The 23,837-nt window shown below is 41.2% G+C and overlaps 1 protein-coding gene across 2 annotated transcripts in view; it reads right to left on the minus strand.

Annotated features, from left to right (window-relative positions):
• Positions 1-23,837, minus strand: part of LOC136825413 (uncharacterized) — a 50,551-nt gene that overhangs the window by 13,132 nt on the left and 13,582 nt on the right. The window contains exon 2 of one of the 2 annotated variants that reach the window (XM_067081788.1): positions 21,842-22,868. The exons of the other annotated variant lie outside the window; for it this stretch is intronic. Within the exon in view, the coding sequence (XP_066937889.1) occupies positions 21,842-22,426 (585 nt within the window). The 5' untranslated portion in view covers positions 22,427-22,868. The remainder of the gene's footprint in view (positions 1-21,841; positions 22,869-23,837) is intronic. 2 annotated transcript variants of the gene reach the window in all.

A 23,837-nucleotide genomic window follows, 5' to 3' on the forward strand; every position in this document is an offset into this window, starting at 1 on the left:
AACACATCCACATTTTCATCCTCTCAATTTGAAGACAATATCTATAAAATGCCATCCTCCACATGGTATGTCAAAACAAGCTTCCTAGAACCTTTCATCTTAGGAACATGAAATGAAAAGTACTCCAAAACATTAGCAAAAGGATATTAATGGGATTGTGAGGGTTATAACTGAATGACAAATATTTTTATAACATCACTTCTCAGTCCATCAGTTATGATATGAAAAATTACAGCAGGCGGGTAAGTCTTCTTAAATTTATCTCATGCTAAGTGAATATTGCATTTCCCAAGTTACTTTACGCCACACTTTAAACTGACAATGCAAAGTTATAAACTAATAACGTTGAGGAAATCTAAATTTTTGTCTATTTCAAATAAATAAGTCATCCCAGGAATAAGTGCATAGGGGCCAAAATATTATATGATGGTAAAGATTCAAAGTTACTACAATTTTAACAAGCAGCAAGGATTTGCAATAGCACAACCCTCTTTAACAATCTTCCACCTTGTTATACTCTAAAAAAAATTGAGGGGGAATTCGGCTTCCATTTAAGAACGGGTAGGTGATTGCTCAATAACAGAAGGTTTCAGGAAAACTAAAAATGTGTAATTCTTTATTAAAACTAATATATTATTCTGATAAAAACCTCTTACTTTTACTTATCCCAGCATAAACCTTTGCAGAGTCCCAGACATTTCAAACAGTTTAAAATGAGAAAGATGATTTGCTGCTACTGCTATGTGGCACACAGGTGGCACTCAAATAAGTCTCCTTTAGGTCTCAAGTGACCAGAATCTCTTGTTGTCTTGCCTGAACCAGGTGCGATAAAACAGGGGGCAGGAGATGGTTTTGTAAGGTAAAAGCAATGATTTATTTTATGAAATTTAGGCTGTCAAGCCATGCACAAGGATATTTTTGGCCATTCAGCACTTAAGACAGTGAAGAAGTTGGAGTGGCTGGACAGGAAGCCTGAAGAAAGGAAGAGGGAATGAAAGTAAACAAAAGGCAACCTGTACAGAAAAAATAAACTTTTCCATAAAAATTACATCTGTTTCACCTATAAATCCAATACTTGAACTCAGCCTGAATACAGTAGCAATTTATGATGGAAGAATCTGTTATTCCTGCTGTCAGAGAACATACAAGGAGCTTCCAGAAAAAGTAGTTAACATGTCCAAAAAGACTGAAGGTTTTAACAAAGGGACATGAGAGGGTAGGAAACCTGGTAGTAAAACTACAATTTTTTAAAGTAATTTGTATTTTTCCTAACATACAAAACTGAAGGTCTTTACATAGGATTATGCTTACGAACGCGAGCTGGAACAGCCGTTAACTTTCAAACAAGGTAGTTAGACACCGACGGTAGGAAGGAAGCCCCACCCACTCGTTGGTCTGCAATCCTCCACTTTGCCTTTTGGCCCAGGTATCAGAATGAGAGGTGGCTGAGGTGGGCCATAAATGTGAAGACCTTCAGGTTTGTATGTTAGGAAAAATACAAATTACTTTAAAAATTTGTAGTTTGTTCCTACACAAAAAAAACCTTCAGTCTTTACATAGGAGACTTATCCTTTGGTAGGCAGATTCTGGGTAAATCTCTGAACCGACTCGTAGTTCTGCTAACCTGGGCCTCTCTTCCTGGTCTCGAAGAACTGAGGAATGAGTCCTGTGCCTCTGATCTGTTGAACATTAGGGATGTTCAACTGCCAGACTTCTGGGCCTTTTGAATTAATGAGTTTGTTTCATATTTCACAAAGGGCTTGGATGAACCCTTAGTGTCGGAGACAATAAAAGGCTATTAAAACCAATAGGCTTGTTTTATTGTCAGCCTCTCTCTCCCCTTGCTTGAGAGAGGGGAAGGACTTGCATGTAATAACCAACTTTCTTGATGATAGACAGGGTACTGTGTTATGTAGGCTCACCTGCATGACACGCCCAACGTGCATGTGATGGTTCACCACTTACCTCTCTTCTACGAGAGAGGAAAGGTAAAAAAAAAAAAAAAGGGAGGCCAGTCTCTCTCTCTCACATTCTCTCTTTTGCTACCGTACACCTTAGGCGAGATGCTATCTGTCCCTCTAGGGGTGCCAGGTGAGCCACACTTGAGCAGCCATCATAGGACCCAAGGAAAAACGTGTCCAAAAACCTGTGAGCAATGTCCCAAAGATAGAAGGGGATGAGCGTGGTTTGTAAAGACCACACTTCCAACCTTGATACCTGTAGAACAGACAGGTTCATCTGGAATACAAGGGACGGAACAATGTCCCTAACCCTGTGAGCTCCTACTCAGATTGTCTAACGAAGCCAAAAAGAAATCGTGCCCTTGGATGCTTCTTCTTAGTAGAGACAGTACTAAGGAGACTCGCTGACACTCAGGCCTAAGACATCGAGTCCTATTAAGATAGTACTGTAGTATTCTAACTGGACACAGTAGTATCCCGTTCCAATCACTACCACCAAAGTCCTCTATGGAGGAGACTGAAAAGGACTCGAATCTGGTACTACAGTATCATGGACTGATGGATTCAGTCTTTGCTATGAATTCTGGGACAAACTTGAGTATGACCGGTCCTTATCCCCTTGAGTGCTGGCATCAAAGGTCAAGTAGCTCGCCAACTCTCTCTGCCAATGCCAGGCCAAGCAGGAGCACAGTCTTGAGGGTCAGCTCTCTGTCCAACGACTCTCATAAAGGAGGCAAGACTGTTTGAAGCTTCTCAACAGCATGTAGATCTTCCACGAGGAAGGGAGACTGATGTCCTTCAAGTGAAGGACTTGGCCAAGGACAGTTCAACTGCCCTCTGTAGCCCCAAACAAGCTAAGATAGCGAGAGACTTCTCTTGGCAAAGGATGAGGAAGTCCGCTACCTGCTGAAGAGTAGCTCCTACTGGAGGGAGACCAACTCAATGACACCAACCACAGGAGATGGTCCATTTCCCCTGATACCCAGCCGCAGAGGACAAAGGTATCCAGATACCTCTGTCGTTGTGCAGCGAGAAAAACCTCTCGTTCACAGGAGACGCTGGATAGTCTCCAGGCATGAAGTGACAGACCTTCCACAGCCTGGTGATACTTCTCTTTGTGCAGCTGGCAAAGCAGGTTATGTCAAGGGGGAATCTCTCTCAGTACCTCAGAAATTAGAGCAAGGAGGTCTGGATACCACTCAGCATGTGGCCACTTGGGAGCCACCAGGGTCAACCTGAGATTTGGGGTGATCATGACCCTATTGATCACCAGAGGAGTCAGACAAACGAGGAGGAAAAGCGTAGACCTCGAGATTGTCCCATGGAACACTGGAACACTGGCAGCTTCTGTTGTGCCAGGTTGCAAAAGAGATCTATTGTTGGGAGGTCCCAAAGATTGGATAATCTTTCTGCATGCCTGGGTGTAGGGGCCATGTCTCTATCACCTGGCCCTGGCAACTGAGCTCTCTACCACTGAGTTCCGGTTCCCCAGAATGTACCCGACTGAAAGCTCTATTGAGTCGTGCGCTTGCACAGCCAACATATGGAGCTGAAAGGAAACCAGTCCCCCCAACCCCTTGCTCATTGACATATGCCACTACATTGGTACTGTTGCTCATCAACACCATGGAGTGCCCCATCACCTAATCCTGAAACTCTTGTAGGGCTATAATGCTGCCTGAGTTTCAGAATATTCATTTGGAAGTGCCTGTTGTTCCAGTTCTACACGCCTACAGCCAGCAACTCTTCCAGGTGTGCGCCCTGTCCCTCGGTCAATGCGTCCGAAAACAAGATGCATATCGGGAGGGAGGAGTGCCTAAAAGCACTACTACTGCTAGGTTCCTGTCATCTACCAACCAGGCTAAGTCCTTCCTCCACGAGATGAATCGGGAAGAACTGGGTCCCTTGTCAGAGACCAAAACCCCTTCATTCTCCATTAAAGGGAATGAAGGTGATGCTGCCCATGAGGGACCAGGTTCTCCAAGGACGACAGGTGACCAAGAACAACTTGCCACTGCCGAGCTGGTTGTTCCTGTCGAGACAAGAACAACTGTGCTGCCTCTCTGAACTTGCAGATACAAGAGTCTGAGAGATAGACTCTTGCTGCTGCCATATCCATCAGCATGCCCAGATACTTTACACTCTGCTTTGGAGTGAGATCATACTTCTCGAAATTGATCAGGACTCGCAGGTCGCAACAAAATTTGAGAAGTCGGTCTCTGTTCCAGAGCAACTGCAACTGAGAGCTTGCCAGGACTAGCCAATTGTCAAGATACCTCAGAAGACATCCCCTGTGGATGGGTCCAAGCTGACACAAGAGTGAACACTCGGGTGAACAACTGGAAAGTAGTTGTGAGCCTTAAACAAAGAGCTCTGAACTGGAACACTGTCCACCCAGGGATAAATCGGAGGTACTTGCAAGAGGACTGGTAGATGGGTACAGTACTAAAATATATGCATCCTAAGTCCACCTAAAGCATGAAATCGGACTCCCTGATGGCACTGAGTACTGACAGTACTGTTTCTATCTTGAACCAAGTCTGGAGAATGAATCGGTTCAGGGGAGAAAGATCTATGACAAGGTTTCCTGCACCCTGTGATCTTCTCTACTAGAAAAAGACAGCTGTAAAACCCCCAGAGACCCATCTGTCACGACTTCTATAGTGTCTTCTTCAGCATCGCCTTCACCTCTTCCCATAGGTCACAGTTCACTGGCACCAAGAAATGTATAAGTGAACCGGAATGTTGGTGAGGGGTGGCAGAAACTCAAAGGTTTCTGCTCTATATCACTGCCATGTTGCCCAATGGCTCAAAAGGTAACCCTCCCCCGCCAGGGATGCCATCCCTAGCGCCCTCCCCACATCTTCTTACCCTTGCCCCCTTTCTCAGGCCGGGCAGGGGGTTGAACACAGCGCTGATGCGCACCCTTCCTAGCAGGGGCAGAAGAATGGGTGTTATTACAGGAGGCTCTTGGAAACCTGGGACTTCCTAAGACCCGAACAGGAAGGGCCAGCCAGACCCAAAAGTTGGGCTGCAGTGTCACGCAAAGACCCAGAGATCTTAGCCACAGCCTGGTAAGCAAGCATATCAAATGTACCACCTACACAGTGATGGCCCTCGAAATGGTAGACACTGCAACCATAGACTGCAGTACAGTACTGTAAGTACTGTAGTCACAGTTAAGGTGGCAGCAGTACTGGCAGTACTTGAAGGTCCTTTGAGGCTTTCAAGTGGTAGCTCAAACCCTCAACACTCGACACCCCCAGAAGGCCTATGGATGCCCTAAGCCCCTCGGGCTCTACAACACCTGAAAAAACAAGTCGGGTTAAGGGAGGCAAGCTCCCTTTGCCCTGAGAAGGATAATTCCCCTCCAAGTGAACTGAGATCACCAGAGAGAAGTCAAACCAGTCAACCATTCCCCTATGTTACCTTTCTACTGATGAAGCAGGAGACATCGAAGGAGAAAACCACTCCCTAAGAGTAGTAACAGCTGGTGGAAGTCTGCCAGGGGCAAGAAGGAATCAAAGAACCCTTGGTGCCATTGGCGGAGTACTGTACTGCATCCCGATGACACTGAAGAACCTATTTCTCTCTCTTCTCCTCCAGGGCAAACTTCACCCACCATTCTGAAGGCCAAACACGACACTCACTACATGGACTATTACTGGTTACAATCATACTTCCTGCGTGACGCACACAAAGTAGGCAGTCCCCAGGTTAAATTGGACTCGACTTGTGTCGTTCCGATCTTATGGAACTTCTCAAATACATTCATCAAAAAACTAGTTCCGGGTTACAGCGGATGTTCCGAAGTGACATCGTTTCAGTCTTATGGCACCGTAAGTGACGAAAGACTGAAACTGAAACTGGTTTCTGAGTGGCGTAAGCTAGCTGTAGGTGCTAAAGACTGAAACTGAAACTGGTTTCTGAGTGGCGTAAGCTAGCTGTAGGTGCTATAACAAGTCTCTCTCTCTCTCCTCTCCCCAGGCTACTGCAAGTTAGGGATTTGCATTACATATAGATATAAGGCAAACAAATAAACACACTCATATATGACAAAAACAAAAAAACAAAGAAAGTCGAACGGCACTCGGGTAGAGATTGTAGCAGATGTCTTGACTTGACGGCAGCCAAAAGCAAAGTGGAGTGCAGACCGATGAGTGGGCGGGGCTTCCCCACGCCATCAGTAACCAACTACCTTGTTTGAAGTTAACGGCCATTTCAGCTCGGGTTCGCAAGCATAATCCTATATAAAGACTGAACGTTTGTATTCGTGTAGGAACAAATACTATTTAGTTGTACATTCAGAACTCCAATACTAAAAGACAGTCACAAGTATTTAGTAAGTAAAAAAAAAAAAACCATCTGTCTACCAAGCCACATTGATGAGCACAGCAGCACTTCAGCACCTTGACATTCGTAAGGACACAAATAGGTCCAAAAGAGATTGAAAAAAGATCATTCTGTGGGAAGGGCTTTGTCCTGCTTCATTTCAGGTGACTGGCAAAAGTTTGAAGACCTAGGAAAACTACTCACAGTTTAAGATAGTTGATGACTTTTGACTTGGTCATCCAACATCCCAAGATGCCCCCTCCCCAACAAATCTTCAGATGTTTTGAGATGTAATGCTGCCCTACTATTCAGTACCGTTCAGTAAACAACGAATGCCTTTTGGTCGTCTCTGTTCCACTGCAATTGCTCAGTGAACCAGAAACACTTCAAGAAGACAAAGGGAAGCAGCACTGAACGAGAACCTATTGTCCTAATAACATGGTTTCTGCAATGGTCCATCCCTGGTGCAACTTTGTGGCATGTCACTGCCCTACTTAGTAAAACAGAGTAAGACTGCAACTCAGGAGATGGCTCTGCTAGCATACAAAATAAAAGTGGCATGAATCAGAAAACACTGAAAAAGAAATACACTTGCAACTATCACTAGCAGAAGCATGGGGGCAACCATCCAAAAAAAATTAATAACAAGCACTCACAATAGTTCCTCTTTTTAACATTCACCAAAAAATGGCACAACAAATCCTATGAAGATATCTACCTGGCAGAGTTCTAGCTACTTCAAAGTCATCTTAGTAAAAAGGAAGACAATTCAAAAGAAAAACAAAATAGTACTGTGCGTGAAGTGGAATTAAATTAATGTTTTTAAATGTATATTGGCAAACTTGAAAACTAAAAATCTGGAGAATTCCACTGAGTGGCACATAATACTGCAGACAAGAAAGTTGGTTAACATTTTGAACTCCCACTGGGTTGGCCAAAAGAGTTTACTCTTGAATAAAGAGCAACTTCTTACAAATTACAACTGGATAAACTGAAAATTTTGAATAATGCATTCTGGAAAAATTTCTTTTAAGGACTTTATTCACTGTTGGATGAAAACTAGACAATCACCTAACCTGTTAACTGCAAATGTTGATTTGTGGTGGTAGTATGGAAAATGGGTTTGTGTGATTTAATTTTTTATTTTTGCTGTTATGTTTTTCTGTTGCGTGTGCTTATTTTTTCTTTTTCTACCTGCAGTTTGCCTGAGTGGGTTAGCATTGAGTGAGGAGCTCCCCTTCACCTACCTGATAAAAAGACAGAAATCAAAGAAGAGACAATTAGAAGAGCAGTTGAAAACAGGAAAGGATAAGGCAGAGAAGTGATATGGAACATAGAGAGAGAGAGAACACAAAAGCTGCCAGATTGCAGAAACAAAAGCACCTGGTCTGGCCACCCTTCTTCCCATTCCTCCATGTACTACAACGCTAAATCCTAAAAGGTGCTGTTCTCGACACGCAGCAAAGTAAGTTCAACAGCAGCAGTTGGAAAGGAACAATACTAGGTGTTGATCTCTCCAATAGGAAGCTAACTGCCAATCGACGAAATAATACTGGTTGATAACGAGCACGCTGACCTCCAATCTGAAGAAGTCGCAAAGACCACAGTTGGGGGAAGACTGTAGTACTGGGGTTCTTTTGATAGTTGTGGGAGGATTGTAGATTAAGGCTGATGAGTTAGACTGGGGTTCTTTATGGTGGTCGTTGTAGATTAAGATTTAGGAATTAGATTATGGCTGGGGGGGAAACTATAATATTAAGGTTGATAAATCAGGGGAAACTATAATACAGTATTAAGGTTGATAAATCAGGCTAAGTACTGTATATTGCTAAGGATAGTTGATAAGCTGTAGTATTTAGGTTAATAATTTGCACCTGACTAGTAATCTAATACCTTGGTTGATACTGTATGTAGTTGGAGTATTTTTTTTTCTGCAGTATCAAGATCGAAGTAGGATAAGTTGTGATGAATTGCAGTACAGTATAGTGTTACGGTTAGGTTAAGTTTCCGTTCAGTAGGTTAAAGTAATACTAAATAGGTTAAGGGACAGTCAGAGTTCCATTCAATAGCCTCCAAATCTGTTCCCATCATACTGCACCTATTGTGTACTAAACGAAAAGCCCCTACAATACCAACAGGTCAAACAAGTGCAATCAATTTGAAGACACATATGCTAACAAATATGCAATACAAAACAATCCACACAATGCAACAAACGTCCCTAAACTGTCTGACTGCAGTAATAAACTTGCCTAACTTAGAAAAGTGGAAATGGTTTTGGAACCTTCAGGGTGAGAACTGTGGACCGTAAAATAGTCAAAATAAAATACTGACCAACTGTTTAAAATAATGAGAATCTAGATGAGGATGAAATACAAAGAAAAGGTCTGGCAACGAGCTGGGAAAAGTTTTTAGAATGAGACATGAGCTCAGAATGATAAAGGTGTGCTCAACTTCTGACTTCCACAATACAAGTTTCATTCCTGACTTGGCTGTACACTCACCCAACCAAACATATAGCTTGATAAAATCACATAACCAAATTAAAAAAAAAATTTCAAACCAAATTTCTGCCAAGGAACAATTAATAATCCATATTTGTACATCAAATATGAAGATTTTCAAGTTAATGGAAACTATATTATTGCACTACCATCAACTACCCTGAAATCCTATTTCTTCCTCATTTACTACAGATTTGACTATTACCCTTAGTTTCAATAAAGCCTAATTAAACAATGGAGGACAAAAATAACCTCCCACATGGTCTGACTTTGCAGAGTGGACAAAACCCCTTCACCCCATGGACACAGAGGAGCTTGTTTCCACAAAGGTAAATGATGAAGTTAAACATCTGTTACATAATGGCTCAAACTGGAAAGAAACCCCTTAACCTGACATTGTTACCTTAACTCATAGAGAAAAGCCTCTCTTGGATGAGATGCTGTGCAGTATCCACCAAGCTGAGCCTGGACATGTGCAACGGGTAATATCCTGGACTTCATGCCTAACTTCATCCCCTCAGGAAGCCAGAAAGACATGACACCAAGTTCTTGTGTACCTTCAGGTGCCTGCTAATAAACAAATGTCAAAACTCAAGCATAGTTTGTCAGGCCATATTCAAATAGTACCGCAAAACTTGCTCTATGGACAAAAACATTTGATCTCGGTCATCTACAAAACTGCAATAGGATACAAAAACTACCAAATCCCTCATCAAGGACCGACAAGTTCTGAGCTTTTGCCAGACTTCGTGCAAGACCATGAAGTTCAGCTATCCTCTTTGCCAATGCTAAGGCTAGCAAAAAGAATCTTGAATATGAATTTTCTATCCAAAGCCTCACTGGGGGATTCAAGGGCACTCAAGTTAAACTGGGGAAGGGACCACTCAACTCCGCTGACTCACCACCGCCAACTCGCCAACTCAGTGCCTGGACAAATAAAATTTAACTTATTAAAGGCCATTTTAAAGCTTAGCTTTTTAAAACCAAATAAAAGTAATTAATTAAGGATCACTTTTTAATATATGAATAAAATTTTAATTTATGATTTTATTGAAAATTGTATGCAATTCCTCTCAAATATTCAGTGGGAGATCGTTGTGAAAAAGTGACAATCTGAGTGTGTTTTCTCACACATGAAAAAAATGAGCACTTCTTTGTACAGACCAAGGAAGACAATATGATACATATGGCTTGACAGCTGAAGTGTTTTTACATTTGTACATAGCTGCATATTTTTCATGTGTTGGCGACTGTTTCTGGCAAAAATACGTAAGAAACGTCGTCTCTACAGCTTGTCTTTGGTCTGTGCTTCTGGTGACCATGGTCGGAGGTCAGCCCTTGTGGTCTGCCTGGAAGACTCCAGAGGGGTGGGCATGGGGGGGTTCAATCCAATCTAAGAGATATGCACACCTAGGTCTAGAGGTACACCCCTCCGCAACCCAAAATAAGACCTTTTCCACGCAGCTTAGGTGTGACATCAGCTCCTCCTGTCTTAGGCCGCTCCCAAAACCGGACCATGGGCATGACCTTAAGCAACAAGAGTAAACAAGCGGACCATTTGTTTACAAACACATGCAGTGTAGAGATCAGCAAGAAATACTTCCACATTATTTTTCTATTTTACATAGCTATCATCGTGGATTTAAAAATATTACAGGTAGTCGTCGACTTACGACAGCATTAGGTTCTGACAGAGCTGTCGTATGTCGATCTTGTCGTAAGTCGACCAACCATATATGTACATGTATTCTGTACCTAACGTATATTATCCATCATATATTACATCCTAAGTATGACTAGCCTACATATACAGTTTATATTATCCCAAAAATGTGCATGTATAGTACTGTACCTATTATTACGTTTAGCATATGAAATCTTATCATGCTTGAACTCCTTGATTAATACTTACTTTTATTACTGTATTTAACATTTTATTGTAGGTATTCAAACCATCTGTCTGGTCTGTTTACATTTTCTTATCCGCCATTTGCATTGCCAATCGGCTACACGTATGACGTATTATTTACTTTTATTTATTTATAGGTTTGAATTAAATACATACCGTATTTGACGGCGTATAAGACGCACTTTTTTAACAAACAAAAAATGGCTTAAAAAATCCCCCTGCGTCCTATGTACATAATGTAAGCTCAAAATTTAAGAATTTTGGCCAAAATTATACATGAAACGTCACATAGATGTTGTAGCCTAGCCTAACATTCGGTGTTATCCTAATAACCTATTAAAAAACAAAGTTTATTATATTTATTTATCATTATCACACTTACCATCACCGCAATTACTACTGCTAGTATTATAATCAATATCTACGTTGTTATTATCGATATTTTCATTAAAATGTGTTAATATCATTATCGTCGTCTACAGCGGATCACCGCATTCCACATTTACAGACTTACAGTACGTGTGCTGCCACCTATTGGTGATTATCTCGAGAGCTTTACGGATAACAAGGCTTCGTTCAGTTGGTAGTTGGCAATTCCTGCTAACATTCTCTTTACGCATAACAACATGGCTTCGATCAATTGGTGGTTGACAATCCTGCTACCATTCTCTTTAGGCATAATAACAAGGCTTCATTGAGTTGATACTTCATAACTCGTGCTAGCATTCTCTTTTAAGAATAATAACATGGCTTTGTTCAGTTGCTCACGAGACTCAAGCCGTTACATAGGAAACATTTTTATTTATTGGATTTTACCCCTTGATTGCATACTTTTATAATATATAATGGATATATATAACATATATTACTGTAGGTAACATCTTTATTAATGTTTTTGTTGATTCTGCCGGTAAGAAACAATGTTTACAAATGAATGTGTTGCAATCTATTGGTAAACCTATGAGGTAGCTTTCAGCAGCAGACGAAACATTCGATCGTAGTAAATGGCTGATTGTATAATACATATTTTGATAAATATAAATATGGTAAATAACTTCTTTATTAATGTTTTTGTTGATTCCGTTGGTAAGAAACAATATGCATATGATAACCTAATACTGTACTACAGTTTTTACTTAGCAAAATCATATGAGCATAGGCTAGGAAACCTTATTTTTTTTCCCTCAATGTCCTCCTGAAATTGGGGTGCGTCCTATGCAGACATGCGTCTTATAAGCCATCAAATACGGTAATTTGTTATTACATTTGATTTATTTGCAAAAAATAAAAATACAAAATACATTACAAAAATATGAATCTTTTACCATTTTCGAACGACACACACACCGAACGCTGTCGAAAGCTGAGCATCTCTCGGATATGAGCGCGCCGCCAGTAGCGGGAAAGTATCATCTGACGCTCAACGATTTTTTAGCAAAATATAAAATTAAATATTATTATATATTATTATATTGTCGTAGCCGTCGTAAAGTCGGTCGGTCGTAAGTCGACGATTACCTGTAGTTCCTATTTCCTGAGGGTACAGCAAATTCATTTCCCTAGTTGACAAATTGTTTGAGAGAAAACCCTCCAGAAATGCTTATGAACTTTATTTAATATCTCAAAATAAAATAATAGATGAAGCACCTGATGTATTTTCATCAATGAAAGTGTCTGGGAGCAAAGGGCTTTATCCTTTTCAAAGGGGATTGATAATAATGTATCCTTTAAGTCTTTGCCTCAGTTGTTTGACATGGCGAAGTGAAAATATAATATCTTACACATACTGACTCACAGTATGTATAAGATATTGACATGGCGAAGTGAAAATATATCTTATACATACTGACTCACAGATTAAATCAAGAAGGACTAGAGCATTTTTCTGCATGTTTACGGCAAATGGGAGGATGTTATCAGCACCCATCAATAGTTGCCGCCAAACATCGTGTACAGTAATGCCTCATCTATTAGGAAAAGACAGTTTACTGATGGGGTCAAAGCACAATGTAGAAGAAAATTGCACTCGGGATAATATGTCATTGAGTTCACTTTCACGTATCCATGATAATGATGGTCCATTTCCAGAAAAAGATGGTAACTCTCTGCAGCAGGAACTAACCCTCTCTGCAATGCTTTTTGTTTGCCAGATGATGAATGTGAATCATCAAAAGAAATTACTGAAAATGGCCTGGCTGTGGAAATTAGTGAAATGGAAAAAGTTACAGAAGAAGGTTTACTTTATTTTGGTAACTTGATTGCCCATAAGTTTCCACAGTACAACTTTCTTGCATCAAAAGTGCCAGCTGGTGATAATTCTTGGACTGATGGTATAAGCAGAGAAGAAGGAAAATTAATGAAACCTAATGACGATTTTCTAGGGAAATTGAAAGTGATGGAAAACTTTTCAAATGTCACTACGGGACAAGTCTTTAAAACCAGGCAAAGGGGCTATAGGATTATTATCTTCCAACATTTGCAATGTTGGTTTCAATTCCTAATGTTATAATTTCATATTTTGTTCGTTGTAGGATGTTTTTTAGGATGCGAAATCTCTACAGGACCATTACTTCTACTACAAAATTAAACAAAGGAAAAACTATGAGGTGATATACAGTACAGTACAGGCAGTCCCCCGTTTACGACGGTTCTACTACTACGACGCTTTTCAAATATATTCAAGAAATTATTTCCTGGCTTACGACGCATGTTCCGGTTACGACGCCATTAAACAAAGCCCCAAATGAAAAATCATAATTTGAAGGTTTTTTTGATGTAAAACTATGACCCAGAGCATTAAAAGTAAGGTTTTCTTATATTTTGACGATTTTCGACAGTACTGTATTATTGTGATTGTTATTCTCGTTATAGATATTCATCATATTTACCGACTTTTACCATTAAATAAATGAATGCACTGTTTATATAGAAATGCATACAGGATTATCATTTTATGAATATTAATCACAAACGTTTATAATGAGAGTTTTATTTCTCCTCTTTACTTTTTATACAATTTAACGAGTAAATTAATGTACAGTAGTTCTTTGTATAAAATGACATAGATGAATCTTCTTTTGCTTGTATATATTATTTTATTTGTTGGCTGACAACAATTTTCTCCTTGGCCATTACAAAAAAGTAAATGATTTATAGCTTTTTTGTTGTTGTTGGCTGACATATACTTAATTTATTCACTTGATATAATTTAAGTCAATAAATAAAATTATTTATTACTGCAAAATATTTTAACAGCAAAATAGAAATAAACCTCAAATAATATTGAATCGCTTGGCAAAATCAGAGCCCAAGCGGCGGAGATGACATCACTCATTTCACTCACCACTGACAAATCCCCGCGCTACCTGCGCATGGGTGCACACTATGACAGTCAACATCAGTATGAAGCTATGAATTCTACCTACGAATCATTTGAAATGATCTGAATACTTTCAACAAAAGCTTTTGACAATCTGACAAGCAAACTGTTGTTCCAAAACTCATAGTGCTGACTTAGCTTGTAGTGAGTGGTTAATTGAAGGGGTATGTGGAGGCAGATGATAGAATTTTGCAGATTGTTAATTCTTTTTCACAATGATCTTCCACTGAATATTTGAAAGGAACTGCATACAATTTTTAATAAATATGTAAATTAAAATTTGAGTATGTATTAAAAATTGATCCAAAATAAACTACTTATATTTGATTTTAAAAAGATATGTTTTAAAATAAACATTAACAAGTTGATTTTATTTGTCCTGGCATTGAGTTGTCCTGTAGTTGAGTTGGCCGGTGATGAGTTGCCCTGGTGTTGAGTTATCCTGACGCTGAGTCGGCAGTGGTGAGTCGTCCTGCACCCAGTTAATCTATGGAGGACAAAAATAACCTCCCACATGGTCTGACTTCGCAGGGTGGACAAGACCTCTTCACCCCATGGACACGGAGGAGCTTGTTTCAACAAAGGTGGATGATGAAGTTAAACATCTGTTCAATAGTGGCTCCAACTGGAAAGAAACCCCTAACCTGACATTTTTACCTTAACTCATAAAGAAAAGCCTCTCTTGGATGAGATGCTATAAGGTATCCATCTGGGAACAGAAAGTGCCTCCACTCACTGGTGGAACTTCACCAAGTAGGCTGATTGCATGCCAAAAGAAAACCTCTCAGTGCCTTGATAAGAAAAGGCAGCAGATCAGAATACTGCTTGGCTTTTAACTCCCAACAAGGAGCCCCCAAGATCAGTAAGCCCTAGGGTGTGTCAAACTTGGCTGATAACCCAAGGAATCAGGCTGAACGTGAGAAATACATTCTCCAGTACAGCTCATGGGTCTGGGGCTGGGGACCAGAACAAGGGCTTCCTGTTTAGCTGTCTAGTTAACAGGTATACAGTCGACCCCCGGTATTCGCAGGGGACGCGTACCACTATTCCCAGCAAATAGCTTAACTCTGCAAATACTTAAAAACCCCTCTAAAAATGCTTACAACTGCCTATTTTGATAGTTCATAACACTAAAAAACCTTCTAAAAACACTTATACCCAAATATTTTGATACAGGCAGTCCCCGGTTAGCAGGGGGCTTGGCTAATGGCGATCCAGTTTTACGGCACTTGTTTAGCAACGAAAATCAGCAATTTTCGGTGCCAAAAATCGCCGATTTCTGCTTATTGGCGCCGATAATTGGGTACTGACGCCAATGCATACCTAACAGGGGCGCTGATAACTGAAAATTGGTGCCGATAACCTCCGAAACTCGCCGAAAAAGCACAGAAAATCGCTGATTTTCGGTTAGCGGCGATTTTCAGTTATCATCACATCCTAAGAACGGAACCCCACCGATAATCGGGGACTGCCTGTAGTTTTATCACAAAAAGTGCATTTAGTCAAGAAAATTATATGAAACAGTAATTTGTGAATATTTCTCTATGAAAAATACTGCGAATAGGAGAATTTTCTGTGAATAATGCGTACAGTATAGGTATATGTTCCACAGAGATATCCGCGAATAGGTGAGTCCGAGAATTCGGAACAGCAAATGTGCAGAGGTCGACTGCACTGTATAACCAGTGTTCAGTTAGCAAGTAACAGCAATAGGAACAGCAAGAGAAGCAGCAGCAGCAGAGGGGTCCACCACCAAAGCAGGGACCACTTCTACAATAAGAGCAGCAGCAGAAGATTGTCTGGCTGAAGCTAAATGCTTAAAAAAAAAGTAGCTAAAAAAACTCCCCTGAAAGGCCCAACATCACCCACAGCACCTTTAGCAACTCAAACAATGACACCAGCTTGCAACGAAGACATTCTTATAAAAAATACAACGGTCTGCATTCTCAAACAAATGATAAAGCATTAATACATTAGTAATTGACAATAATCATTAGTCAAAATAATGATTATGTCATTTTTATGATAAAGTTTTATATATACTTACCAAGTAATTACATAGCTATGAGTTCCATTCACATGGCAGTTTAAATTCAAAATTATTGCACAGCGCTTCGATTGTTTAGTGTAGGTGACTCGTACTGGCCACTAACGGGAACACCAAAAATGACTCGGCAGACAATGTCATTCTGTTCATGCCTCGTGTGCAACAGAGGGAGGAGGGTGGGCTACGATTATGTAATTACTTGGTAAGTATACAGAAAACTTTATTTTATCATAAAAATGTCATTTTTATATAAGTAACTTACCAAGTAATTACATAGCTGAATCCACATTGAAAGGATGTGGGATACGTGGATATGTTCTAGTCCAAAACATTAAGACAAGTAATGAATTGAAATAGAAAAGTTACTAGCATTGTAAACAATGCATGTTGTTCCTTACCAGCTACGAAAGCTCCTGCAGGTAGTGGTGCAGCGGTATAGCCATGGGTCGCCTCTAGATTATGACATTTTTATGATATAGTTTTATATATACTTACCAAGTAATTACATAGCTATGAGTTCCATTCACACGGCAGCTTAAATTCAAAATTTGTGCACAGCACTTCGATTGTTTAGTGCAGGTGACTAGTACCGGCCACTAACGGGAATGCGAGGAACGACTCGGCAGACAATGTCATTCTGTTCATGCCTTATGTCCATCAGAGGAGAGGAGGGTGGGCTCCGATTATGTAATTACTTGGTAAGTATATATAAAACTATTTTACCGTAAAAATGTCTTTTTTATATAAGTAACTTACCAAGTAATTTCATAGCTGAATCCACATTGAAAGGCTGTGGGATATGTGGATATGTTCTACTCCAAAACATTGTGGATATGTTCTACTCCAAAACATTAAGACGTAATGAACTGAAATAGAAAAGTTGCTAGCATTGAAAACAATGCTTGTTGTTCCTTATCAGTCACAAGAGCTACTGCAGGTAGACACTGCCTCTGGTTGGTGCTCAACTTAACTTGCAGTGGTGTGGCAGTATAGCCACCGGTTGCCTCTACATAAGCGGGAGCTTTGCAGCAAAGGATATGACCAATGGCTAGCAAAGCATAAAGAAGTGCCCTTGCCCTGGGTGCAGTACCATAAATAAAAAACAACCAGATAACGTTGTCACCTACAGTACACTGAAAAAAGGCCACAACCCATCCACTGAGAGTGGTGGGTGCTCCAGGTACACTGTAACCCCCGGCTCCGCAAAACCTCGACACCTTACTACAAGGTGATAAGATGGGGGAAATCCTATGCTTCTTTCCACAATACCATGCCAATTACTCATAATGATCTTGAGGTACTGCAAAATTCTTAACATTGTTTTAACTTCCCTTAAAAGTAGTGAGAAGCGAAGATCGATTACACTTCCAGTAGATCGAATGTAGAGTGAAAAGGGGCATCTTGTGCCTGAAAGCTAATGAGGTAGAAGCTGCTCTGACATCCTTAGCTTTCAACTAAAAGTAGGACAAAATGCTCTTCTGAATCTGTCAAGAATGTCTTCTCTTCCATTAAGTTCTTAAAGAAGAAAGAACGGATCCAGGTCTTGGAAGGTTCCTCATTCTTGGCTAGAGTACAAGGGAAAAAAACGAGCAACCGTGTTACCGAGTTAAATGTAACTCGATACCGTACTCCTTAAAGAAGGAAAATGAGAGATTCTAGATCTGTTCAGAGAAGGAAACAATCCGCAATTGGGTCACCAATGTCTAGGAGGAAGAGCCAAGGAGTCTGAGACATCTGCTATGAAAGTTCGCTCACTTAGTCAGGTAGATGAGCTAGAAGATTGACTTCTGCATTAGCAATAGCCTCTGGAGTACATCTTAAAATTCCTTTGTTCTGACAAGCTTCCTGGCGGTAAGCAGTCTGCCTGGGGAAGAGCAACCCACCCTTGGTGGTATCTTTTAAGTGTGGTTGACCGAGTAGACACGGATTGGGGAAGGATTCTTGGAGAGTTCACCAACAACTGTGGTTGGCTTGGAAATCATTAAATCACGGGTCAGAACAGGGCTATGAGGGTCATCGTAATGCTGCAATGATCCTGAAAATGTTCAGCACTTCCTTGACCAACCAAGTAGAAGGGCAGAGAGACAGTGGTCCAAGCAGGACCGAACCTACAGCATGGTGTCTGCTACCCATGCTAGAGGGCTGGGACTGGAGAATGCAAGAGCAGAATATGAAGGTTCCTTAATGTGGCAAACAGGCCCAAAATCGGCAAACAGGCCCAAAGTCGGCCTGTCCCATAGATACCAAGACCCCAACATACCAGGGTATTCAAGGTACACTTAGAAGAAAGAGCAAGTTTCTGACAGCTCAATTCGTCCGCCAGAACCTCAGATTACCTGAAAAAATCAAGTGACCAGAAAACTCGATTTGATCCACCACAGCATAAGTTCTCTAATTGTTTGGAGGAGAGAAAAGGAGTGAGAGAGTCTACTCGCTCTTGTGCCTTAGATGCCAGAGCCTAGATCCCCAAACTGGAGGATCCTATCTCATAACCATGAACTGCAAATACAAAGTCTCCATCCAATCACCCTGGAGAATGAACAATAGGACTCAAAAAGAAAGAAGAGAGCTGTGGGCCATACAGACTCACTGACGACTCTATGGACTCGCAAGGCAACTGAGCAAACTTGCAGAACATCGTGCAAACTTGCAGAAAACTGGGTAGACTAACTGTTGACCTTGCTGCTTCTGACAGTGGTGTATGAGGACATATGTGCAGGACCTACTTCTTATTGGCCTTGTGTGAACTCAATAACGCCTCATACAGACCAAAAGCATATGCAGAACTGTACTTGGAAGAAAAGAACATCTGGAACGCAAATAAAAAGCTAGAAAAGTCCCTAGGAGACACAAAAGCCTGGGCCATGGAAAAACCAGTGGTCTTGTCCAAAAACAAATGTGACGAATTCTATTGCTGGCAGACACCATTGTTAAACAGAGAAAATAGTCCATGATTGGGAGCTAGACTTTCAGTGGTGGGAGACTAGTACTGGTTAGATAGTGCTGAGTTCTCTGGAACAGGTATAGGGTGTACAGGAATCGGCGCCAGGAGCTCGGAAATGATCCAGGCATTCGTGGATGGATACCGCTAGGAAGCACTGGTCCAAGAGGGTTCATGGCATTTCTCACTTGCTTGGAGCTCATCTTTCAACAAAGGAACACTCCAGAGAGAAGACAATATCACCATTCCAAAGGGGGTAAGGCTGAGGAAGAGGCAGAAGGAACCACATCAAAACTGCAGGATGGCTGTGAGATAAAGCCAGTCTCCTTACTCATGGAAGTAAGGGGGAGAACAGCAACCAACATCTGCGAGAACTTCAGCGACCGTGTAGAACCAAAAAACATTACGGTGCTTACTGTCTACGCCGGAAACCTTGGAACTGTAAGTACTAGAGGAAAAATGCAAAACACTCCTAGGAAGTCTGTCTAACTGACTATGTCTCAGTGAACGACAGAGTCCCCAGGAGACTCATCCTACAATGTTCCAAGTTAAGAGAAAAATTTAGCAGACCGTCTGAAAAAGCTGTGATTCTCTTGGCAGATGGCAGAGACTGTGTACTACTATGGAAGAGGTCTGCGGCTCTCTAGTAGTAAAGGAGCATTAAAGCACTCTCTTCTAGAGATTCCAAAGAAAAGAGCGGAAATCTCTAAAACAAATATCAAATTGTCCTTGTCCTTCACTTAACAAAATTCTTCAACAAGGAGGTCTAATTTGTGGAAACATCATAGGGAGGACAGAAAAGACACTTGTCTTGTTCCCTTTCCAACATAAGTCAACTCCCAACACCTAGACAGACTTCTGGAGTGAGAAGAAAAAAGAAAACACCAGAGGAGGGAGCTTTCTTCAACAAGCTCCTAAACGAGGAAAACTGATGTCCTTGTCTAAGCACCCCTCGCAAAGGGCAGGACTTCCGATACACTAACTGTCTCTTAAGAGGGAGTGACATAAGCTCGTCTTGAACTCTAGACGAGGGTGGAACAGACTGAAGAGACTAAAAGCTTGTGAGCGGGCATCTTATACTGAGGAGACGGTGCCTGGTGCTCGGGGACTGGTGCTGGCTACTTGAAAACCAGAGCCTCAAAGAACAGTAGTATGTTCTAAGCAAAAGCAGGCACCAAGTACTAAGGAGAGTGCCAAGCACTCTGGAATTGGTGTCAGCGTTCGGGAAAGGCACCGGGTGAACAGGAACCAGCGCTGGGTGCTCATGAAGACCAAGTTGAAGAATGATGGCTTACACATCCATTAAGACACCTTTCCAGTGACTGTCTACTGAAACCTGGGAATGAACTACAGGTTCGACAGAGGGGGCAACTACCGCGGGGGCAAACCCCCTCAGACTTCCTTGGACCCCAAGTACAGTACGTCTTCTCCCAGGTTAAGGTGAGCAGGATAGTGACCTTTGGTCTAGGACACCCGAGGGGCCAGATAGCTATCTCCTCCACCAAAATCCAGAGAGACACCTTTCAATGGCTGTCTGTCAATACCTGGGACCAGCAACAGGCTTGACTGAGGGGGCAACTACCTGCCGGGAACTCCCATCAGCCTCCATTAGACTTTCAGTATGTCTTCTCCCTGGTTTAGGGGAGCAGGACAGTGACTTAGGTCTATGAGTGCCGACGGGCCAGCTAGCCACCCCCTCCACTGCACAACACTTCACTGTTACAAGATTACTGTAATTTCTATAAACCCAGACACAGACTGGCAATGGCACAGTAAGGAAGATAGGGAGCCAGGCGCAGGATGAAGTGGGTAAAAAATAGGCAGGCTAGTAGCAGGAGAGAAAAATGGTTGAGGGAGTCAGTGGCAGGTGCTCTGAGCTGGCAGCAGGCTGTAGATGCAGCCAAGTGTGCTAGCAGCTCAGGAGGTGGCGGGAGGAGGTGAGTTCTTGAATAATGAGTTAGTGCCAGGCAATCTAGTAGTTCAGGAGCTAAGAACTCGATAAATGGCGAGCGCTACTGGGTGCTCAAGAGCTGAAACTCAGCTGCAAATTCTTCTTAAAAAATCCCTCTCAACCAAAATTAAGGTACCATGTCTCTCCTGACTACGTTCTACCCTTACACTTATCAATCTCTGGAAAGGAAATGTATTTCACCACCGAGATATCTGGTTCAGAAGTGAACACCATGTTTGTTCTTTGTTATGCTGGTCGGTGTAAAGAGGCTAATCACAAATTCGCTACAGTAGCAGAAAAAAGATGAATCAGATCTTAATAACAAAACAATAACAAAACTGTCCTGAAAGTTATAAGCTTGAAGGCTACATGAAATCAGCGATAACACTTCACCAAAATCCAGTTATATAATGAACAAAGCTGCCACAGCCACTTGGTGTTTACTCAAGCGGTGGCAGGGACAGAATGACTCTGTCTGCTGAGTTGTTCCTACCGTTCCCATTAGTGGACAGTACTAGTCAACTACACTAAACAATTGAAGCACTATGCGCAAATTTTGAATTTAAGCTGCCATGTGAGTGGAACTCATAGCTATGCAATTAGGCTACTTGGTAAGTTACTTACATAAAAAGCTATAATACAATTGAATAAGAATGTCATTTACCTTACAAACATTTTATGAAAGTTCCTAGAACTTCCATTTTTTTTTTTTTATTAAAAGAAAGCTTACATATTTGAGTAAACACTTCATTCAAGTTGTATTCATGTAGGATACATACATTACAACAAGCACAGAAGATTAACACATAAATCTTACCTCTTTAGGTTGCAAAGGTTTCTTTACTTCTTTGTCACTTTCTAAGCTTATCACAATCTTCTCTGTGTCCTTGCTGGGCTCACTATTACATTCTGGCTCAGCGACACAGGAATCCTCAACGTCTGACTGCTTTGTCTCAGGGGCCTCATTCAGCTCTGGGAAAGCATCATCAACTTCCTTCTCCAATTCTCCAATAATTCTCAAAACCTCTTCATCTTCAATAATACCAGCATTGTCTTTCTTGGCTTTATCCTCTTTCTGATTTTTCCCCAAAACTCTTCTTGAAGATGTTGCATCTTGTTTACGGTCCCCATCTGCCTTGCCCGAGATGACAGGTGAACTCGCACTTTCTTCACCTAGAAAAGGAAAACATTCATCACCGCTATCCAATTTCTTATCAAATTCCTGCAACTCTAAATTTTTGTTTGGAAGATCAACAGCGATTTCCTCATCTCCTTCTAATGAATTCTCATCATTAGTTCCAAAATCTTCTTCTTCTTTGTTGGCTTTTTTCTCCAATGCTGCAGTCTTCGTCACTCCTCTTGGTGCTCCATCCCTGCCTCCACTAGATCTTGTTTCTCTCATGATGAATTACTCCGCTGAATTAGCTAATTTCAAAATTACAATGCCACAAACTATAAATTTTTCATAACCTTTTATTTTTCATATAAAATATTACATGAACAAAATACAAAATGTTGCACAATACTAGCTATTACTGTCTTTATAAACCAGCTACATTTGATTCACGATCATGTGATCCACAATGATCACAGTAGTCAGGAAAGGTACAAATAAATAGTCAAACTGCAAGTTCACAAGTTAAAAACTTTTGTCCCCGAGTCACTATTTTAACATAAGTTTGTGCCAGCTTCACCATGTTCATATAAGGCTGTCCCGGATTTACTATGCTCACATAAGTCTGTCCATACAAATGTTCACTCAAGGTCGAAGATAGGATACAACTTGAAACAGGGTCTCCAACTTCTTCACAACTGTAGTCACTTGAGATGGCACTTGTCAGCATCTGTAAATGAGAGAAAGAATAATTAGGGGCCATTCTTTATGTAGAATGCACAGTTCCTGAGTTTAGAACCTCTGCTGTACATAATGCACATTTATGAGGGAGAGGTTGGTGGAGAAGGGGAGTGAGAGAGACAAGAAGAAAACTGAAAACACTCCCTTCTTCTTCAAGTCGAGTCCATGAAGTAACATCCTTCTTCGAGATGCTGGGAACTTCAGCACCCTGGAAAAAGAGTTATACTTGCCACAAGATTACTCAGCAGTACCCTGGGTAAGTAACTAAATAGTAAGGGTCATAAAACAAATTATAAGCAAATATATACTGTATACTATTTAATTTCAGACCTTCATGAATTACACAATACAAAATTATTTTTAGTTGTGAATACAATTTACCCAAGCTTTACCATACGTAAGACCTTTCCTTGCTACAAGGTATTGTATCAAACATACAGGCAGTCCCTGGCTATCAGCAGGGGTTCCGTTCCGACAGCAGGGCGATGAGCGAAAATCGCCAATAAACAAAAATCGTCAATTTTCGGCGCCTCTTTTAGGTATGTATCGGTGCCGAAAAGCAGAAACCAGCGCATACTGGCATACGCAACACAGATGAGCTGCCTTACTTCAGACTGAATGTTTTTCCGGTCCAGCGATGTTTTTCATAATGTATCTTTTACTTTTGGGGGGAGGGGGAAGGAGGGGTAACTTCAGCTCCTACCGCAACCATCTGTCAGACTCCATGTCAATATGGGCCTCCCACGCCTCTTAACTGGCCCAGGACTTGGTCCGACTTACTTCATCTTGAAAGAACTAGTGACTTACACTCTCCTGACTGGAGCTACAACCAGCCACCTTGGCCTGATCATTTCACTAATAGTTGACGACAGTCTCCTTGACCAGATCAGTGATTATGCCATCTTAACTATAAAAAAATCCTTCTACTTCCTGATGGAACCTATGATGAATGCCAGTC

The sequence above is a fragment of the Macrobrachium rosenbergii genome, chromosome 37 (genome assembly GCF_040412425.1).
Source record: "Macrobrachium rosenbergii isolate ZJJX-2024 chromosome 37, ASM4041242v1, whole genome shotgun sequence".
Classification (NCBI taxonomy): domain Eukaryota; kingdom Metazoa; phylum Arthropoda; class Malacostraca; order Decapoda; family Palaemonidae; genus Macrobrachium; species Macrobrachium rosenbergii.